This window comes from Malania oleifera, chromosome 3 (genome assembly GCF_029873635.1).
Source record: "Malania oleifera isolate guangnan ecotype guangnan chromosome 3, ASM2987363v1, whole genome shotgun sequence".
Classification (NCBI taxonomy): domain Eukaryota; kingdom Viridiplantae; phylum Streptophyta; class Magnoliopsida; order Santalales; family Ximeniaceae; genus Malania; species Malania oleifera.
The window spans coordinates 100,507,380-100,529,959 of record NC_080419.1 but is presented as its reverse complement, the minus strand read 5'-3'; the positions used below and the strand labels follow the sequence as shown (position 1 = coordinate 100,529,959).

General features: G+C 39.2%; 1 protein-coding gene across 2 annotated transcripts in view; it reads left to right on the top strand.

Moving 5' to 3' along the window:
- The window catches only part of LOC131151883 (uncharacterized), a 150,314-nt gene that overhangs the window by 74,621 nt on the left and 53,113 nt on the right, over positions 1 to 22,580 (top strand). For both annotated transcript variants that reach the window (XR_009135793.1, XM_058103345.1), the window contains exons 13-14: positions 3,174 to 3,324; positions 3,410 to 3,774. Coding sequence is in view for 1 of the 2 variants with exons in the window: in XM_058103345.1 (XP_057959328.1) it covers positions 3,174 to 3,324; positions 3,410 to 3,774 (516 nt within the window). In the remaining variant the exon portion in view is untranslated. The remainder of the gene's footprint in view (positions 1 to 3,173; positions 3,325 to 3,409; positions 3,775 to 22,580) is intronic.

The window sequence follows — 22,580 nt, the reverse complement described above, 5'->3', positions numbered from 1 at the left end:
GTTTTTGAGTTTATTACTTTGGAATCTGGATTAATTAATGAAGGAGTATAAATGTAATTTCTGCTGTACTTCCTGGTATTTAGGAGGGATCGTCTTAAGATCTTTTGGTTTTTTTTTTTTTTGTTTTTTTCTTTCCAATTCCAATTTTATCCTTTTTGGAGGGTACCTTATCCTCTCCTGTGTATTTCCATTCTCTTTTAATAATTTTCTTTTTCTATAGAAGATATAGTTCTGCAAGTTTTTAGGCTTTGCGATGTGAAATGCTATATTTTATGTATTTTTTTTAGTTTGTGTTAGGCATATTTATTTGGAAACATTTTATTTTAGTTTATATTTAATGATTTAATATAAAATTTGTCTTTATTATATGTGATTAAATAGATGCTTCCAATATCAGAATGCTGAGGGTAGCCTGTCTTTTCCTCTGCATATATATATATATATATTTTCTTTTTAGGATTCCAGGAGGGGTAGCTCAGAAGCTTGAGAGTATGATGAGAGATTTTCTTTGGTCAAGTGTAGTGGAGAGGAGATATTATTTGGTTAAGAAGGAAGTTACGTGTAGGTCTAAGGAAGGAGTAGGGTTGGGCTTTGATAATTTCATGTCTAAAAACGCCGCCATTTTGGCTAAATGGTTATGGAAGCTGGCCTTGGAGGGGAATTCCCTCTTGAACAAAGTAATAAAAAGTAAATGTGCCATACAACATAATGAGTGGGATGCTAATTGGGCGTAAGATGTTCTTTAGAGAGTCCTTGGAGGTTCATTTCGCAGGTTTATTCTTCTTTTCTTCCTCTAACAAAGTTTCAATTGGGTTTAGGTAATGATAATAGGTTTTGGGAAGATGTATGGGTGGGGGAGGGGGCGGGGGATGGTTTGTCGTGTTCCTTTGCTTGCATGTGTCGTCTTTCTTCTCATCACAATGATGTGATTTCCTCTTCTCTTTTTCTTGAGAGGAATTCCTTTTCTTACATTCTAGAAATATTTAAATGATAGAGGTCGAGTAGCTGTCTTCTTTATTAATATGTGAGTGTTGCCATATCTCTATAGGAGTGATGGTAGAGTTTGGCCTTTGGATCCTTCAAGGGGTTATTGATCCAAATCTTTCTTTTCGCACCTTATTAATGTTAATGTGTTTCCTCTTTATAGAGTTATTGGGGAGACTAAAATTCCTTCTAAGATAAAGGTGTTTTCTTGGCTAGTGGCACCTAAGAGAGTTGACACCAACAATCCGCTGGAGGGTAGGTGGCATAGTAAAAAGCATTGCCTCCCGATATGCTTCTCTTAATAATGTTAACACCAACAATCTTCTGGAGAATAGGAAACCTTCTAAAAAGCATCGTCTCTCGATATGTCTTATTTGTGGGATTTGGGAGTAGTTCAAAGGATGCGTCTCATTTGTTTCTATATTGCTCTTTTGGAATTTGGCTTGTCCAAAATCGGGAAAGGAGCTCTTGACTATGTCTTTTACTGATTTTGGTAAAGGTAAGGATGAAGGGAGGTTGTGGGGATGTGCTCTTTGTGCTGTGTTATGGGGAGTTTGTATGGAAATAAATGCTAGAACTTTTTTATGAAGGAGATTATTAGTGCGGCTTCTTTAAGATAGGTGAGGTATTTGGCTTCTCTTTGGGCTTGTAGCGCAGGCTGTTTTAAGCGACGCTGCTATCAATATGTCAACCGATATTGAGTGGCTTTATTAAATTGATTTTGTTTTATTTTTCTTTGTTTTCACAAGTGAGGACTTCTTCTTCTCTGCCATTATATCTTTTTCTCCATATTAGTTCAATAAAACTTCTTTTTATATTAAGGAAATATGCTTCCAATATATATATATATATATATATATATATATATATATTTCTGTGGATTCTTTTGCATCTCCCTCTTCTCACACCCACTCCTCCACCTGCACGCACACCCACACCCACGCCCATAACCGCACCAATATCTGCTTCTGGTGCATGATGTTACTGTGGTTTGAAGGCCTTTGATTAATGCTAGTATTATTCTATTGAACGTTTATGGGCACTGCGATGGCGTTTACAGTGCTCAGGTCATTTGGTCATTATGCAGTATTTATCTGACTCATCTCGGTTAAAATAAAATTGTCTATTGTCTGTCTCATGCTTGGCTTTGTGAAAACATTGATTACTTGCTTGGGTGACATCAAGATCTCATGGATAAATTGGATTTGAAGTTTTGTGATCCTGAGGTAAATAAAGTGTGTTTTGATGGGTATAAAAAAAGAGCTAAAATGGGTCAAAGGGAGTTAGCTAATTTGAAGGGTTCGGTGAATTATGATGGAAAAGGATTGAAGAGGGGGTTCCTTGTTTAATTATTAATTTTTATTTTATTATTAATTTTTATTTTTTTCATTGCATTTATTTTATTTTCATGGGGTGGACTTCTTGTCCTCTTTCGTTGTAGGTTTTCTTTCTCTTTCTAATATACCTTCTTTTATTTTTAAAAAAAACATAGAGGTTATATTTAGAGAGAAATTGGTATGACAAGGATAAAATATCCTCCATTGTACGAAAAAACACCAAGACAAAAAGAAGACAAAGAAAACAAGAACAGCTAGTGAGAAGAGTTTCCCAATTCCTCTGCAGATTAGTTACAGAAACTCCTCTGGAGATGCTATGACCAGAACACAAAAGAAACACTATGATTGCCACCCAAAGATTCCTGCATTATGCTCCAGCCAAATGCATACTGCAAAGACATTACTTTTCCATAAAGCCATTTCCTCTGCCTTATTAAAGGCCGTGAAAGAACAGAAGCACAGACTCTCTACAGGGGCACTAGTCCACTTCTCCCCAAATAGACTGACAGATTGTCCAGATTTCTTATGAAAGGAACTCTGCAAGAGCCAATGAGAAGTATCTCCCATTTCGATAACAAAGCATGCAGCTCTACAGTTTTGATGTATTAGCTTATGTTGTCCTCTGTTTGATATGTCTCTCATTATATCCTTTTATGTGCTTACTTGTCTTATTGGGTCTGTAAGTTGCACAGAGTAACTCCCTTTGATTTCTCAGTATATTTATTTTCTGAATGGATGTGGTATATGACACTTATGAGGAACCGGGTGAAAGTCAGACATATTGTTATGACATTGCTGTGCAGGATAATATTACTTGGCTAATTAGTCTTAGTGATCGATATTTTCCTTCAGGATAAACCTCCAAGCATTCAGGCCATTTTATCTGAGGTTATCATTTCAACATCAAAGGAGACTCATCGGCAAGGTCAAAGGGAACGTGCTCTTGCTCTGTTACATCAGATGATTGACGATGCTCACAAGGGGAAGCGGCAGTTTTTAAGTGGTAGTTGTTTCTGTCATCAATATATTCATTGAGCAATTTATTTTTTGGGTGAAAAGTTATGTTCTTGCGATTAATTGGGTTTTAGGTAAGCTTCATAATCTTGCAAGAGCTGTTGCTGATGACGAAAAAGATGCTAATCCAGTCAAAGGGGAAGGTTCATCTACTGATAGGAAGCTTCTTTTAAACTTTGACAATGATGTGGTTGTTGGGCTTGGGCTAAAAGGTACCAAACAGACAATCTCTTTAACAGCTGGGGAAAATAATGCGCCGCCCATTGGTTTTGATATGAAGGACACTGGAAAGAGATTATTTGGTCCCTTAACTTCCAAGCTCACAACATACCTCTCACAATTCATACTACATATTGCTGCAATTGGTGACATAGTTGATGGGACTGACACAACTCATGATTTCAATTTTTTCTCACTTGTGTATGAGCAGCCGAATGATGTAAGTTTTTTTACTTGCTCTTTATTTAAGCTGAAGTGTATGGTCATGATCTTTGTTTGCTGAAATTATAATATTCTAAGTAAGCAAGTTAAAAATTTTTAAGTATTGTGATGCTTTAAAATATAATGTGGTTGTTATTTAGATGCAAAAGAAGTTATAAAGGGTAATGAAGTGAATGATTTGAAGTGAAGACTTGTCTCATGAAGCAAAAAAAATGTGCTGTTATGCGTCAAAATTGGTGGGAGCATTAAATAAAACATTTATGCTTTCTAACACTAAGATGCTTAAATGATTCTTGATGAAAATATATAGGAGATGGCAGTTCTCCATTTTGCTTGTATTTTGAAACTTGTTTGAGGTAAGGGTTATAGACCCAGAGTTCAAGTCAGTGAAACCGCCTCTCCAAATGTGGAGGTAAGGCTGCTTACATCATGCGCTTTTTATAACATGAGTTCTTTCTGCTGTGATTTTTTTTTTTCCTTTTTAATAAATTTCTGTTGTTTGAAAGTGTATCAACTCTTATTGAAAGGAATAATGCTGATCATCCTTACTATTGATTTTGTTGAAATGTGGAAAATAAAACTGAATATATCACTAACTTATGAAAAAGATTACATTCCCTTTAAATAGATGATAATTCTCATCTAATTACTAGAAATATTTACAACCTACTGAAAATAGAATATCCTATTTAAAATGGAAAGCAGTAAAATAGGAAAGACTATCTAAAGAATCGAGTAACATGCTACCCAAGTCTCCTAGGATCGTGGAACCAAAAATAGCTAACAAATCAGTTGCTGTAAATCTCCTAAAGATCAGCCTCTAATAAATGCTGATAGATATCTAATAATTCTACACTCTCCCTCAAGTTGGGCTCTAATATTGATTAGGCCCAGCTTGGAACTCAGATCATCAAAATTATTTCTTGGCAGAGCCTTGGTAAGGATATCGGCTGTTTGGAGACATGTAGGCACATACAACATCTTGATTATTCCTTCCTCTATTTTTTCTCTATTATGAAATATCGATCAATCTCCACGTGTTTTGTTCTATCATGATGCACTGGGTTCTTTGCAATGCTGATGGCTGATTGATTGTCACAGAACATCTTCATGGGTTCTTCACCTGAAATCTTTAATTCCTTTAGAAGCCTTCTTAGCCATGTTCCTTCAAAGATGCTGTCTGCCATTGCCCTGAATTCAGCTTCTGCACTGTTTCTTGACACAACTGATTGCTTCTTACTTCGCCATGTAACTAGGTTTCCCCTCACATATGTGTAGTACCCAGAAGTTGACCTTTTATCATGTATTGATCTTGTCGCGACGTCCCGGACCCGCCAAAACATTCGGGACGGGTGCAGCTGCGAATTGGGAAAAATGGATGTGAATTTTGAAAAAGTATTTTTCATGAAAAAACAATGTGTGATGGAGTCGCTACTAACCTTTTGGAGTGCGGTTAGAACACTTGATTGCTACCCCGTTAGGGGTAGAATCGGTCTGCGTTACCAGAGTCAAGTTCAGGAGTACGGTTACGCGAGGGGAAGGTATTAGCACCCCCTATGTGCCCGTTCTTATGAACGGTACCAAATTAATCAAAAATTATCCCAAAATAAATTTGATAAGCCTTAAAAAATTACTCGTTTCCAAAAATCAAAGAAAATGCACAAAACAGATACTATATAGGTATTCCCTTAGAACCGGGGCAATCCAATACTCTGAAGAGTTCATGCCCTTTGTTGCAATCATCGGGATGGGAAATCGAGAAAGTAAGGTACAAAATACTCTTCCCTCATAGGGTTTTTCTAAGTAGGAAAATACTATTCCGGGAGGTTTTTTTTTTGGAATTTGTTCGGGATGGAAATTATTTGCTGGGCCTAAAGAATATCTTTGTGATTTTTCTAAGTGTGAAAACATTTTTGTGATTTTTTTTTATTTTTTCAATATTTTTCCCAAACTTTAAAATAACACAAATAAAATTAAGACAAAAATCATGGAAGTCAAAGTCGAAAAATATTTTTTGGAGTTTTCTAAAAATTTGTGATTTTTTTGACTTTTTTGTGGATTTTTGTGAACTTTTCAAACATTGAAATGATACTACATAAATAAAACGAAGAAGACCGGCGCCAACCGGTCCCCGAGAAGGGGGGGGGGGGATGAACCGGTCAAACATTGACTGGCCCGGGAGAAAACTGGTTTAAAGTCTTGGTCGAGACCATATCAATGTGTGGTGCCCACGGGGTGCATGTGTTAGCATGTGTTTCAGTGTGTGCATGCATGAATGTGCACGTGCATTGAGGGTGTGCGTGCATTTGCATGAGTTGTGCACGCGCATGAGTAGGTGATGGTATATGGAAGTGCATGCATGTATGCATATGAATGTGTGTGAATGTACGTACATGCATGAAGGTATGAATATGTGGCATGCATGTGCACGAGTGTGTGAGTTTGTATGAATGAGTGTGGACTTGCATGTGCATGAGTGTATGAATGTAGGTGTTGCATGCATGTTCATGCATGAGTACGTGAACGTGTGCGTATGAATATGGTATACGTACATGAATGCATGGATATGTGAGTGTGTGTGTATGTGAGTACATGTTTGAGTGTATGAATGTGTTGCATGCAAACATGTTTACGTGTGCATGGGTGTTAGTGTGCATGCATGAACGTGCAGGAGTATATGAGTGTGTGTATTGCATGCATGTATGTGCATGAGTATATGAGTGTGTGTATTGCATGGGTGGTTTGTGTGTGCATGAAGTGGGCATGTGCATGTTAGTGGGTGTAAATTAGTGGTGTGTGTAGGTGATTTTAAATTAGTGTGTTAGTGGTGTGTGGGTGATTTTAAATTAGTGTGGCAGTGGTGTGTGTATCAGAGTGTGTGCAGGTGTGGGTTAGTGGCGTGTTTTGTTGTGTGTAATAGTGTGTGTGTGTAGGTGAGTGTGTCAGTGTGTGTGCAAGTGTGTGTGTTAGTGGTGTAGATTAGTGTGTGTTAGTGGTGTGTGTATCAGTGTGTGTGCAGGTGTATGTGGCAGTAGGTGTCTGGGTGCTTGTTGTGTAAGTAGTGTGTTAATGTGTATGTGGCGGTGCGTGTAACAGTGGGGTGTTGGCGTGAAACAGTGTGTGTGGCAGTAGGTGTTTGGGTGCGTGAAACAGTGTGTGTTTAGGCATGTGTGAGTATGTGTTTTGTGTTGCAAGCTGTGTGTGAATTAGAAACAGTTTAAACATGAATATTAAAATTTTTAAAATCAATGTTGTAGGCAACCAATGAAGAAAAAAAGAAAGAAAAGAAATAATAATAAATAAAACCAGGAAGTGTATGTGTGTGCTGTGTGTGCAGGAAACTCACAGCAGGGGGGCTGCGTTCAGATGGCCAGGAGGTGAAAAGGTGGCTTCCGTTGTGTCCTCTTTGCTGCTGTGGGTCGGCCGGTGGCTGGTGGAGGATGAGAGCAAGCTGTAATGGCCGGAGAGCTGGCCGACGACAACAGAGAAACAAGAGTCATTGGAAATCGCCAGAGACTGAGAAGAGAGAAGCCGAGAGACGACCTGCAACCGAGACACTGCCGGAGAAGATGGCTGGAGAGCCAACACGAACAGCGAACACCGGAAAGAGAACTGAGAAAGAACGCCGCCGACGACTGGGAACTGAAAGGGATGTCGGAAAGCCGTGAACAGTGGAGGAAGGAACCGTGAGGAGGTGGCCGGAATCTGGGTGATTGGAGATGGTGCAGGGCGATGGTGACGATGAAAGATGGAGAGAGATTGAGACGGCGAGATCCGAGTGAGGAAAGGGAGTCCGCTCAGCTGTATGTGTGAGTGGATTTGTGCTTGCAGGGAGTTTTCAGCCTAGTATCGAGGATCTTGATGGCGGATTCTGGCGAAGTGGACATGCTGGAGATAGCGAGAACTTTGCAGTTGTTGATGGATCGAGTGTTCTCGGGACGACGTGATCTTATCCGTCAGTTTTTGCGCCTTCAAGAACAAGTTCTTGTCGTTGTCGTTGGCGCCGCTGCCACTTCCACTGGCAGCTTCTTCGTTCCACGGGGGCTTTTCCCGCTGTTCTTCCACTGCCGCTGGGGCATCTGCCTGCAGTTGGGTCTCTAACTATTCTTGTGATGCTGAAGCAGATGCTTTAGAGTCATCCATGGCCGCCCCCTACCTTTGCTCTGTACAATTGTATCAGAAACAAATAACAAACAATCCTGAAATACAAAATCACAAAGAGAGACAGGGCGAGCGAAAGAAGTGAGAGTTGGTGTGAAAATTGTAGATAGCGAGAGAGATGAGAGATTGAGAAAGTGAGGGAGGTGGAGGTGAACAGTGGATGGTCGAATCCTTTATGTGTATGGTGATGGTGGCTCTCGGAAGGTGGTGACGACGAGCTAGATCTATAGGAGGGTGGTCGGATCTTGTAGAGGGTCACGGTGAGGCTGTGGCGATGTAGAGATCGTGAGAGTGGGTGGTTTGAGACATGGGGGAACCGAGAGGGAATGGCCGTAGGTGGTTGCAGGTTAGATCAATGGAGAATAATGGAGATGACAGATGGAGAGGCCGTGATGGTCTCTGTGGCCGTGAACAGTGGCTGTGGCTAGAGAGTAAGAAAACGAGAGAGCAAGAGCTGTGAGGTGGCAAGTGAACAACAGTAGCCCCCCCGCCCCCTTTTTTTTTTCCTCTTTGTGTGTGCGAGTGCAGGCTTTTTATAGGGAGTCTGCAATTCAATTGGCGCCCAAAAGCATCTCTAATGGAAGCATCTTTTTCCTATACGTGCACAATTTTGTTAGCTGGGGTTTTGGGAGAGAATAATTGTGCGCATGCCTTTCCCCTTCTTTTTTATTTCTGAATTTTTTAAAATATTTTTCTTTTGTTGCCCAATTTTGTCTTCCCAAAAGGCAAGACCCGGATTTGAAAACTCGATCCCCGGAGGACGGAGGACCCGAACTTGACTACTTTAAAAAAAAAATGGGACTCAATTAAAAAATATCGGGACTCAAGTAAAATTCCGGGACTCGATTTAAAACACCGGGACTCAATTTAAGACATCGGGACTCAATTTAAAACACTGGTACTTGGTTTAAAACATCGGAGCTCAATTTAAGACACCAAGATTCAATTTAAGAATACTAGGACTCGATTTAAAACATCGGGACTCAATTTAAGACGCCAGTACTCAATTAAAAATACCATGAATCAATTTAAAATACCGGGAAGCATTGAAAACATGCCAAGACTCTGTCTGGTTTCTCAAAAGGGTCCTCCAATTTTCGGGGCATGAAGTCAACTTTTATTGTGCCTGGTTTTCTTGGGGAGGCTTAGTTAAAATTGGGGTGTCGACAGATCCTGCCCAATCTGCATCACTGAATACTTCAATATCTTTTCTTTGATTCTTCTCAAAAAATAATCCTTTATTTGGTGTTAGCTTCCGATCTCGTAGGATTCTATAAACTACCTCCATATGTTCTTCATTGGGATTGTTCATGAATTCACTCACCATACTGACAGAGAAGACAATATCAGGTCGGGTGTGAGACAAATATGTACGTTTTCCAACTAGTCTTTGCTATCTGCCTTTATCCACTATCTTCCTTGGCTCCTAGTTTGGTTGTTGAATCTATAGGAGTATATGCTGGCTTGCATCTGAGCATCCTAGTCTCTTTCAAAAGATCTAGAACATATTTCCTTTGGGAGACAAAGATTCCCTTCCTTGACCGTGCCACTTCAATGCCTAGGAAGTATTTGAGATTCCCAAGGTCCTTGATTTTGAATTCTTTAGCTAGAAGACTTTTGAGACTACTCATTTCCTCCTTATCATCTCCCGTTAGAATGACGTCGTCCACATATACAATGAGGATAGAAAATTTTCCTTCAGGAGAGTATTTGACAAATAGTGTATGATCTGATTGACATTGAGAATAGTCATACCTCCTGACTACCTTTGTGAATCTCTTGAACGAGGCTCTTGGGGATTTCTTGAGCCCATATAAAGATCTTCAGAGTTTGCAGACTTTGTTGTGTGTAGCTTGTGTGTCAAATCCAGGAGGAATTTCCATGTAGACTTTTTTAACTAGGTCTCCATGAGGAAGGTATTCTTGACATCTAGTTGGTGGAAAGGCCACTCTAAATTTGCTGCCAAAGATAAGAGGACCCGCACTGTATTTAACTTGGCTACAGGGGCAAATGTCTCTTCGTAGTCGATTCAATATGATTGAGTGAATCCCTTTGCCACCAACCGAGCTTTGAATCGGTTAACGCTTCCATCTTCATTTTATTTCACAATGAATATCCATTTGCAACCTACTGGACGTTTTCCAATTGGTAATTTTGTGATCTCCCATGTTCCATTCTTTTCTAGTGCACTGATTTCTTCCCAGACAACAGACTTCCATTCTGGTGTACCCATAGTAGTCAGAGGCGCGAGGCGAGCCGAGGTGCAAAGGGTCTTTGAAGTCGAGGCGTGAGGCAAAGGAGCGCACCTCATGAAGGTGAGGCGCACAATTATTAAAATTGTGTAAAATATCTATTTGGGGTAATTTATATATGAACATATGAATATCTAGTGATATTAGAATTTAAGATGCCAAAACATTCAATAACAAAATTAGAAATTTAATAAAATTGCCAAGACAAAGCCCAAAAGCATCAACAATTCAACATAGTTCAACATCAAAAGAAAAGAGTACAATAAAAAATTTCAAAATATAAAATCTAAAAGTCCTCCTCAATCATCACTCATCACTCATCATCAACTAAGTCGGCAAAGAAATCATCATCTTCCTCTTCATCATCAGAACTGTTTTCTCCAACATCTTTTTCCTCTTCCGTCTCCTCTGCACTATCCACTTGGATTTCATCCTCATCTACAAGTTCCAACATTGTGGTCCGACCCCTAGCATTGGTTGCACTACTAGATGAAGCCCTTCCTCTTCCTCTAGACGATGATGGCATATTTGTACTTATTCTTGATCTAGTGTGATGCGGGGGGTTATTTAGTCCAGCATCTCTAGCAATAGAATCCCAAGTCAAATTATCATCTTCAAACACAAGTTCATCATCCTCATCAGAATCACCATCCATCCTACCAATCAACCACTCATTACTATCATCAATGTCCTTTAGGAGGATGGGATCAATGGTGTCACGTTTGTCGTATCGACGCCTCAGAGTTCGATTATATTTCACAAATACCAACTCATTCAAGCGTTGCTGGGATAACCTATTTCTCCTTTTGCTATGAAGCTGCAAAAAGTTTAAAGTAATATGGTTAATAATGATTCTAAAAAGTAGTAGATTGGTAGTTCTTGTTCTTTAATAATTAATCCATGATCTACTAATGACTTACATGTTGGAATATGCTCCAATTTCTTTCGCAGCCGGTAGCACTACACGTGAGGCTAAGAATTTTCACAGCAAACTTTTGCAAGTTTGGAGTTGTTGATCCATATGCCATCCACCATTGCACTGTTATAAAATAAATTTTAAATGAATACCTACTAGGTAAATAATTTCAAAAATAAAGAGGCAGTACAAATGCCACTTTACCTGGTGCTTTTGTCTTCCTTTGTCTCACTGCCAAACTAATTCCAAAGACGCCACTAGCGACCTTGTATTTTTCCAACTCGTGTGAAACTTTATCTTGCATTTCAATAGTTGGCAGTAACCTTGCAATACATTTGTACAAACCCGTCATAATTTCTTCATCTTGCAAAATGTTGGGGTTTGAATAGAAAAATTTTGGATTCAAGTAGTGTGCAGCTGCATGCAATGGTTGATGGAGTTGGCATCCCCACCTCGTATCAATAATTTCAAATGCCTCCTTGAATTTATCCTCTCTCTCACCAAAAGCCTTAGCTATGGCTTCCTTAGCCCTATCCATTGCTTCATAAATGTATCCCATTGCAGGCTTCTTTTCCCCATCAACCAAACGGAGTACACGAACAAGTGGACCTGTTAACTTAAGAGCATAGACGATGGTACTCCAAAAAGTAGGCATCAAAACAATAGTAGCTCCTCTTTTGCCAGCCGCCTCCTTTGCCCATTTAGTAGTATTCCAATCTTCAGAAGTAAACATCTTCCTCAAATTGTTCTTTTGAAGATGGATTGAACGAAGGGTGATGAAGGCAATTGCAAATCTTGTAACTGCAGGTCTAAGTAACTCCTTTCCTCCAGTGAACTGTCTCATCAAGTTGACAATGCCAACACGATTATAGATATAGCCATTCAAAAAAATTGCCCTTTTCAAAGTTGCATGAATTGAAGGCATCTTCCCAATATCCTCCAAAATTAAATCAATGCAATGAGCAGCACACGGTGTCCAATATAAATGTGGCCTCTTTGCTTCCAACAATCTCCCTGTTCAAAAATCAAGGAATGAAGCCATTAAAATATTAAAAGAAACAATATATACACTATAGAAAGTAGTTCTAAAAATAAGTTCTTACCTGCAGCAACATAGTTTGACGCATTGTCAGTTACCACTTGAATCACATTTGATTCTCCAATTTCCTCCACCATCTCATCAAGTAATCTATACATTCTATCTGCATTCTTGACAATATTAGAAGCATCAATAGACTTGATGAATACTGATCCCCTTGGAGAGTTCACTAAAAAGTTGATTATGTCCTTATTAGCAACCGAATCTCTCCAACCATCAGACATAATTAAGCAGCCATATTTTGTCCATTCCTCCTTATGGACCTTCAACAACCCTTTCATTCGACTAACTTCCTCCTTTAGGTAAGGAACTCTCACTTCATGATAGCTAAGTGGCTTTATTCCAGGACCATATTGTCCAATCGATTCAAGTGCCACTGCAAAGCTGCTCAAACGTACAACATTAAATGGTATCCCAGCATCATACATCCACCTAGCAAAATCTCCTATTGCCTTTTTTCTTAGTTCTTTCTTGCACGCTTCATTTATTGATGTTTGCTTCATCTTCCCTTCTTTCCTAGCTTGAATAGCTTTCTTTGGATCGGGAGTGAAAAACAAGTCTATAGGCCCCTTCTGTCTTGGTTTCTTCAAGTTGGATTGGTATGACCTTTTACTTCCATCACTAGTAAGCACTCTCTTGCCACGAATGTCAATTTCTTGAACTTCATCTTCTTCATCTTCACCGTAATGATCTATATCATCAAAGTCGGACAATAACTCATTTTCCTCCTTTTCCAAATCTTTCTTCAACATATACTCTTTAATCTCCCCACGTACATGAGTAGGGCACTTAGAGCATTCTTTCACATTTCGAAATCCTCCAACAATGTGTTGTTTTGCCCGAAATATTCCTCCCCTTGTGACTTTACCACAAAAATTGCAAGTCAAATTATTTCTATTTTTTTAATCCTCCAAATGTGCATACTTCCATGCGGGATCTTTCTTTGCCGAGGCCTCACATCCAGAACTAGAATCCATTTAAGACTTGGTATCTCGTATCCTAACTGAAAAAACAATGCATCATATAATTAAATTTTAAAACTTACATAATGCATTTCCAAACAAATTAAAAAACAGTAGTTAATTTCAATAAAAAGAATAAATATTATGTATTAGTTATAACTTATAAACTTACATTAATTAAACTAAATATTATAAATTAAAAAACAGTAGCTAAATTTCTGTAAAAAAAATAAATATTATGTATTAGTTATAATTTATAAGCTTACATTAATTAAACTTAATATTATAAATTAAAAAACAGTAGCTAAATTTCTGTAAAAAAATAAATATTATGTATTAACTTACATTAACTAACCAAAAATTTAATTTATAAGCTTACATATAAAGAAGAAGAAGAAGAAGAAGAAGAAGAAGAAAAAGAGCAGGCAGCAGTCAGCAGTCAGCAGTCAGCAGCACGCAGCAAGCATGCAGCAGGAAGAAGAAGAAGAAGAGAAGCAGCAGGCAGCAGGACGCAAGCAGCAGAAGAAGAAGAAGAAGAAGAAGAGAAGCAGCAGGCAACAGGATGCAAGCAGTAGAAGAAGAAGAAGAAGAAGAAGAAGAAGATGAAGACTTACAAAGGTTCGAAGGCTTAAAGACGATCTCCAGCTGGTTCGAAATGTTGAAGGCGACGTGACGAACTCACGTCGTGCTCGAAGGCAGTCAGACGAACTCACGACTGCTTCGAAGGCAGGCAGACGAACTCACGAGGGCTCCGGCTGGTTTGAAACGAAGTCGCGCAGGTCGTGCTTCTTCAAAATGTCAAAGATGAACTCACGATACTGGTCGAAGCTCGAAGACGAAGTCGCGAAGGCCTCCGGCTGGTTCAAAGGCTCGCAAACGAGGCTTCGAAGGGTCGAAAGGGGCTAGGGCTCTGTTCGTGTGAGGGATACGAGTCTGGCGGGCTATTTCTCTCCTTTAAATGGCTTAAAAATACACAAGGCGCGCCTCACTGCGCCTCGCGCTTCACTGCGCCTCTTCTCGCCTAGGGTTGCCTCTTGCAGGTCGCCTCGCCCCACCTGGTATGAGGCGGCAGCCTCTTCGCCTCACTGCGCCTTGCGCCTAGGCGCGCTTTTAACTACTATGGGTGTACCGAGAGCCTCTTGTATGTTTTTAGGAACGTGGATTTTGTCGAGGTTGGCAAAAAAATATTTAAAATTCGAAGATAGCCCATGATATGAAACAAAAGTGTATATTGAGTGTTTTGTGCATGATCTCACACCTTTTCTCACAGCAATAGGACAATCACTATCATCATTAGTTAACTCATTATGGGAAGTCTCGGGATTAGGGTTACCTGGTGGATTTTCACTTGATCTAGGGCTCGGATCAGGCTCTTGGATTTGCTCAAGGGATGCTTGTTGTTCTATCTCCTTTTCGTTCCTTCTCCTCCGTGAATAGGTAATCAACTCATCATTTTTTGTCGGTTGAATAGTTTCCAGATGCTGATGTTTCACAGGAGATTCTTAGAAGGGACGTGAAGGAGAAATGGGGTCAGTAGTTGGAATAGATTCTGATATTTGTGATAGGTGAGAAGGGCCAGAATCAAAAGAAGGGTGAGATAACTCTTCAATATCCCAAAGCTGGAATTCCTGTGTAATCTCCCCCTGAATTTCAAATTTGGGGTGATATGGTTGTTGCTTAAAAAAGGTGACATCCATGGAGTGATGATATCTTTTAGTAGTTGGTGAATAGCATTTATAACCCTTTTGGTTTGGAGAGTACCGGAGAAAAATGCACTTAAGGGCTCTAGGATCAAGTTTACCTCGGTGTTGACTATGAACATGAACAAAAGCCGAGTACTCGAATACTTTGAAGGGAATAGTTGTTATGAGTTGAGTATTGGGAAAGGATTGAAGTAGAGTTTGACAGGGAGTTTGGAATTTGAGAATGCGAGAGGGCATCCTGTTTATGAGGTAGGCTACAGTGAGAATGGCTTCACCCCAAAAGTGTTTCGGTATATGTGTAGAGAACTTGAAGGAGTGGGCAACATCTAGTTGTGTTTGTTTTTTCTTTTGAAAATTTCATTTTGCTGAGTGTCGACACAGGAACTTTGGTGTATTATACCTTGACTCAAGAGATAATCATCACGAATGGATTTGAAATATTCTTTGGCATTATCAGTTTTCACAATCTGTATTTTTTCTTGGAATTGTGTTTGGATCATGGTGTTAAAATTTTTGAAAATCTGACTTGCTTCTGACTTTTCTTTCATAAGGAATATCCAGGTAAGTCTAGTATGATCATCTATAAAAGATATAAACCAGCGAGATTTTTAGTAATTTTCTTGATCCTAGATGCCCCCCACCCTCGGTACATCACTATGAATCATTGAAAAGGGTTGGGATGCTTTGAGATACAAGAAATTTGGGTGTCCTAACCTATAGTGCCACAACATAATTGCACTATCATTATTTGAATGAATGACAGAAAAATAACTTTGACTTCTAGACACTAAACAATCGAATTTGTGAGTTGTTCCTTGAGGAGGATCATTAACTAGAAGATAGAGCCCCGAACACATATTAGCACTGCCAATCGTATTCCCTGAATCCAAGACCTGAAATTCGCACATATTTGGGAAAAATTTAGTAACACAATTGAGATCCTGAGTGAGTTTACTAATAGGTAGTATCCAAATTTGGCACTAATAGAACTGAGTTGAGTGTTAGGGTCTCTGAAATTTTAGCAGAACCTGTACCAGCCACCTTTGAGAGTGCCATCTACTCTCCTGACTGTTAAATTTTCATAACAGGGACTATAAGTAGAAATTTTTTTTCCATCTCTGGTCATATGGTCTGATGCTCCTGAGTCTATTATCGATGAACCTAGCTTCTCCTTTTTAACATTAAGAGCACTTAAAAAATTACCTTTGTGTGCCAAAGAACCAGTTCCAACCACAGTAGTAGGGGCTGCTGAAGATTGGCTGAACATTTTCTGCAATAATTCTAGTTGCTCCTTGCTGAAGAGACTCGGCTCGGGTGGTGTTGGTTTTTGATCTACTGAGATGAAATTTCCCCGTCCTTCTCTGTCGTTGGAAAAGTGGGAAGGATCAAATTTTTGTGGGTTTACCGTGGATTTTCCAGTAGGTGTCCTTAGTGTGACCAGGATGTCGACAATGGTCACACCACGGCCTCTCTTTCTTTGGTCTATCACTGCTGTTATATGGATTTCCTCGAACTACAAGGACCGAACTCTCCAGATTTATTGTAGAATCTTGAGGGCACATCATTATCTTCTTTCGACTCTCCTCCTAGCGAACTTCTGAAAACGCTAATCTTGAGGGCCCATCATCATCTTCTTTCGACTCTCCTCTCAGCAAACTTCTGAAAATGCTTTTCGGATGTTTAGCAGTGGTTTGGATCCTAGGATTCTTCCTCTTACTTCATCAACATTGTTATTTAATCCAATTCAGAAATTTGTATACTCTTTTCTTTTCAACAATTTGTTTATACCTGATTCCATCTTCGGGACAGCTCCAATAGTGCTCCTCGAATAAGTCCAACTGTTGCCAGTAGCGGTTGAGGGTGTTGAAGTATTGGGGCACCGTCAGATCTTCTTGGCGTAAGTCATGGAGAACACTTTCCACCTCGAATAATTCAGATGTATTCTCATTGTTAGAATACGTTTCCTTGATAGCTTCCCAAATCTCCTTCGTTGTTCCATAGAGAAGAAAATTTTCTCCAATGTCATTTGTCATGGAATTATTGAGCCATGACATGACCATGTTATTTTCCGATTTCCATTTTTGAGCTCCACATCATCCTTGCTTGGTTGGCTGCAACTCCTGAGAGATAATCATCCTTTCCCTTTCCGCATATAAACATCATCACGGAATGGGACCATTGGAGATAGTTATTCCCATTAAGTTTGTGTCCTGTAATGGGCATGAGGCTGCTATTTGAACTGCTGCTGTTACCTGAGACCATGGCTTCTTGATTGGAGGTGACGTCTGAGACTGAAGAGGTGGAGTTGCGTCTCCCAATGGCCATACTGTATTTGGTCATATGGGAAGATTAGGGTTTAGAAGATACTCTGATACCTTGTTGAAATGTGGAAAAGAAAACTGAATATTCCACTAACTTATGAAAAAGATTACATTCCCTTTAAATAGATTATAATTCTCATCTAAATACTAGGTATATTTACAACATATTGAAAATAGAATATCCTATTTAAAATGGAAAGCAGTAAAATAGGAAAGACTATCTATAAAATTGGATAACATGCTACCCAAATCCCCTAGGATCGTGGAACCAAAAATAGCTAACAAATCAACTGATTTGTTAGCTGTCAATCTCCTAAAGAACAGCCTCTAATAAAGGCTGACAGATATCTAATAATTCTACAAATTTGTTACAAGGAAGAGGATACTGTTGAAATCATGGTTCAAGTTATTGATAAAGCATGGCTTAGGTAGCTTGGCCCTTTTTTATGGTTGTGCCACATGTTGCATGGATAGCGGTAGGATGGACACACTCAATTTTCTCATTGTGTAAAACCGGAGATAAATCGTTACATGATGTGCTTAAATTAACAAGGACAATAGTTGCAAATAGTTAACTGACAGGTAGAATTTGTCTGAAATTTTTGCTACTTTGCAATTTCATTGAATAATAATAATAATAATAATAATTTTTTGATCAGTAAATGCTAATAATAATAATATTGCGATTTCTATTTATATATGCATGTATGTATCTATGTGCATATTTTTTTTTATTAAAAAAAAGGATTTTAAAACCCAGATCTGGATCAACTGGCCTTACCTGGTTCAACTAGATCAGGTCACCAGGCTGGTCCAGCTAGCACCCAAGAGCTTGAATTGTGACGAGCTGGATTTGACCTTGCTTGCCTGGTCTGAACCATCCCAAGCCAATGTGAACTAGGGTCAATTGTTGGTCAACCTGCGCCCAAAACGAACATGCTATTGTTGCTGCTTATGCTTGAACCTGGGACCTTAAGGGAGAGAGGGAAGTGAGTTCCCACTACACCAATCAAGACCATTAGTTATTTTCCAAGTTAATATTACATATACATGAGTAGTAGGTCATATATATGCACTTGCATGCACTTTAAGCTTTTTTTTAGATCAGAAATAGTTGAAGAACATGAGACAAAAATAGAAACTGTAGAGAACAATACATCCTCCAGCAATCTACTAAAAGCAATTACTAAGGTGCTCTTCTCCAATCCTTTGGAGGTCAGACAACGAAATCCCCCCAAAAGTACTTGTAAATGGTTATTTTAGTCTTTTAGTATTATTATTAAGTGTGTTAGTATGTTAATTAGTTAGTGTTAGTAAGGATATTATGGTCATTGGAATGTATTTGATTTGTATTATAAATAGAGAGACCTAGCATTCATTTAATCAAAATCTCAACATGGTACCAAAGTGTGATCCAACTTTCCCTTCTCAGAACCACCACAACCCTTCATTGTTCCCCAAAACCAACTAACCATATAGGCAAAAACTGAATCCTCTGAAGCATAACCCTACAAAATTCCATTGCTGGAAACCTCCCCATGCACTGACCAACAGCCTACAGTTTGAACCCATGCACAGGTGCATGAGAGAGATTCCAGCTACCTTTTTTTCTGTTTTTTCCTCCATTATGTTTTGATTGCTTCCCTAGACCATATTATCAAACTGTTGGACATGTTTTTTGCTCAAAGATCCCACCTTTTTCGACCATGCACTTGTGGTAATCCGTGAGTTGTTGTTCGGTGTTTATAAAGGCTTTTTGTGAGTTTCTTGGAGCAGTGGCAGTGTTCATAAGTTGATTTTTGTGAGGTTGTGGCAGTGTTATATCAGTTTGTAGGTAGTTCATCTCATCCATGGTTGTTTTGGTGCTTCAACTCATTTGTGGTTGTTTTGATTAGTTTTGATTGTTCTTCTTTTTTGATCAGTAAAAGGGTAAATTATATTGATCAAAGGGATATGTACAAAAGAATCTGAAACATACACCGAGAAGGGAGGCCAAAGCTCCCAATCTAGAACAAGCAGCATCAAAACTAGGAAAAACCTAGAAACAAGTACAATCAAACCTGGGCATACCCAGGGCACAAGGCTTGCAGACAAGTGGCAACAAAACTAGGAAAAACCTATAGACAAGTTCAATCAAAACTGGGCATACCCAGAACACAAAGGAACGCCAGATCAGTTGAGCTCAAGGAGGCCAAGACCCCTTGTTCCAATCTTCTTTTTCACAGGCTGCATGCATGCCTGGGGCTTCCACTGTGCCATGCCTGTGAGGGCATCACTCGAACCCACTATAACAGAAAAATCTGAATAGTGTCAATCACTGGATGGATATGAATCCCATCTTGAAAAATTGAATTTGGAAATTGCAAACTAACTCTCGCAACCCCACTTCCGAAACCTGAATAGAAGAACTGTTGACCAACGCTCCAAACCACAAATGACACTGCATTTGACTTTGCACAGCATGTTGTAAAGAATAGTATCAACTCGTGATGGAGATAATTGAAAACAATTCCTCCACCATACTTCAATCACACTCCTACTGTGTGACACGTAGGCAATTCTAATTTAAAAATCAAATTGATTGGATGAACTTTTGAAACAAAGAAAAAAAAACACAACAGTAGACAAACATGTTCACGCGGGCCACTGAATCTCGAAAAAATGTTTCCTTCGTCTCTACCACAGATAACAATTGAAAAGTTGGATGGAAAAAATTATGTTCAGTGGTTTAAGGCTGTTTGGGGTCTATTTAGCAGGGTTAGGAAAATATGACCACTTGCTCCAATTTGATTTTTTTTATGAGGAGAGAAAAGAAGTGTGGATTCAGGAAGATGCCTTGATTGTTTCCCTCTTGTGGAATTCATTGGAGCCCCAGATTGCATGGATGTGCATGCATATAGATACATGCTAGGGGATTTGGGATTATTCCAATCTTCTATTCTCTAGTAACATTACATGTATGTACAACTTATCCTAGGATTACTTTCAGTTACAACAGGGAAATAGGAGAATTATAGATTATTTTGGAGAGATGAAACATATTCATGAGGAGCTTAACATTGTGCAACCTATAATCGCCAACTTCCGTGAGATACAGAAGCAGAGTGAGCAAGTGACAGTTCTTTGAGTTCTAGCAGGCTTGAAACCTAGGTTTGAGGTAGTCCAGTCCGATATACTTAGAGTGTGGAGTTGCCATCATTTGCCGATGTTTATTCTTCTGTCCTTCTTGCTTCCTTTAGCACACATTCTCCTACTCATGCATTTGACTATGAGAGGAAAGCCTTTGCCACAAGTCGTGGTGGTAGAGATGGACGAGGTAGAGGCACTCCTCACAAGTGTGCTCATTGTGGATGAGGTAATCATACTATAGAGCAGTGTTGGGATCTCCATGGTAGATCTTCACGTGTTGCCAATGTTGCCACCACCAATTCCGCACCTTTGGGGCCAAGTGGGGGCAACGTACTATATCTATGTCAAAGGAAGAGTATTCCAAGTTCTAGAAATATCAAGCGTCACAACAAGCTTCTCTTCCCATTGCATCTCTTGCCTAAACAGGTAATCCCACAACATGCTTGTCATTGAATACTTCTTGTCCGAGTCCTTAGGTTATAAACTCCACTGCCACTAATCATATCACAGGTATACCTAATTTCTTTTCTAGTCTTTAGTATCCTGAAATTCTGCCTTGTGTTACTCTTGCTAATGGGTCCACCATTACTGTTAAGGGAATTCGGACTGTAAATCCCACTTTTTCTATTTCTCTCCCTTTGGTTTTGTATATTCCCAAGTTTCCTTTCAATCTTATGTTTGTTTGCAAGATTACCAAATCCATGAATTGCTCAATAGCATTCTTCCTTGATTCAGTGGTTATTCAGGATTTGAAGACAAGGAATGACGATTGGCGGAGGGCGTGAAGTTGGTGGACTTTATCACTTTGAGCTGCTATCTCCTTCTACCGCTTGCGTTGCAGCTGCCACACCTCTCCAAATTCATTGTAACCTTGGTCATCCTTCATTGGAAAAGTTGAAACACCTTGTTCTTGATTTAAGTTCTGTACCTAGTCTTGATTGTGAGTCTTGTTAATTGGGAAAGCATCATTGTGTCTCTTTTGCTTCTTGAGTCAATAAATGGGCTGCAAGCCCTTTCATGTTAGTCCATTCTAATGTTTGAGGTCGTAGTAGACTTGTATTTAAGTTGAGTTTCTAGTACTTTGTAACCTTTGTGGACGATTATTCGAGGATGACTTGGCTATACTTAATAAGAGATCGTTCTGGAGTTATTTCATATACTTTGTGCCTTTTGTTTTGAAATAAAGACTCGGTTTGGTTTTCCAGTTCGAATACTTCAAAGTGATAATGCTAAAGAGTATTTCAGTACTCAATTCACTGCATATATGATCCAGTTTGGTGTTCCTCAATCATCATGTGCCCACACTCCTCCACAAAATGGGGTTGCAGAGAATAAAAATTAACATATCCTTGAAATCACTTGCACCTTCTTCAAATGCATGTACCTAAAGTGTTTTTGGAGTGATGTTGTACTTACTGCTCACCTCTATTCTCTCTACCTCCTCATATAGTCAGGCGTGTGTCCTTTGTTCATCATCTAGCTTGTGGGCTGAATAAGTTGGTCCATGCTGTAAAATGTGTCTTTCTGGGCTACTCATATACTCAAAAGGGATATCGTTGTTATAGTCCTATGTTGCATCCCTTCTTTGTTTCTCCATATGTTACCTTCTTTGAGTCTACACCTTACTACATTCAGTCCCCGAGTGCTTTTGATCTCAACGAGTCTCTTCCTCTGCCTAATCTTTCAGATTCTAGTTTGCCGTCCTTACCCAATCAACCATTTCTTACTTGTCGCGCAACTAACATGATGATCTTTAACACGCTCACCTACTCCCGACCATAAGAAATCCCTCACCAATTTCTCTAATCTTCAAGCCACTCTACTTTCAAATGTCATTATTAGAGGAAAAGAACAAGAGGTTGAAAGTCTCTCTAAATGAAGGAGGAATGACCTTGAAGACAAATAACTTGATGAATCCCCCCTCAAATCACTTCTATCGGGGGAACAAAAGAAATCCAAAACAGTGATCAATGTAGTAGGCTTATCAACCTCCATTCCGTTAAGACTCCTAAATAGTGAAAAAAATTTATTGGATTAAACTCTTCTCTCTCTACATTTAAATGTTTGTTTCACTCCTACTACTAGTGCCACAACAATAATAATAATAAAATCTCAAGAATATTTTTATAAAGTAGAAAATGGTACAAATTTATCTTTGTCAAATTACCACTTCACTAAAAGATTAAGCTGTTAGGTTGTGCGCCAACAATGTATGTAAAGCCTTAAAACACCTCGCATGTGCAGTCCGATTGCACATGGAG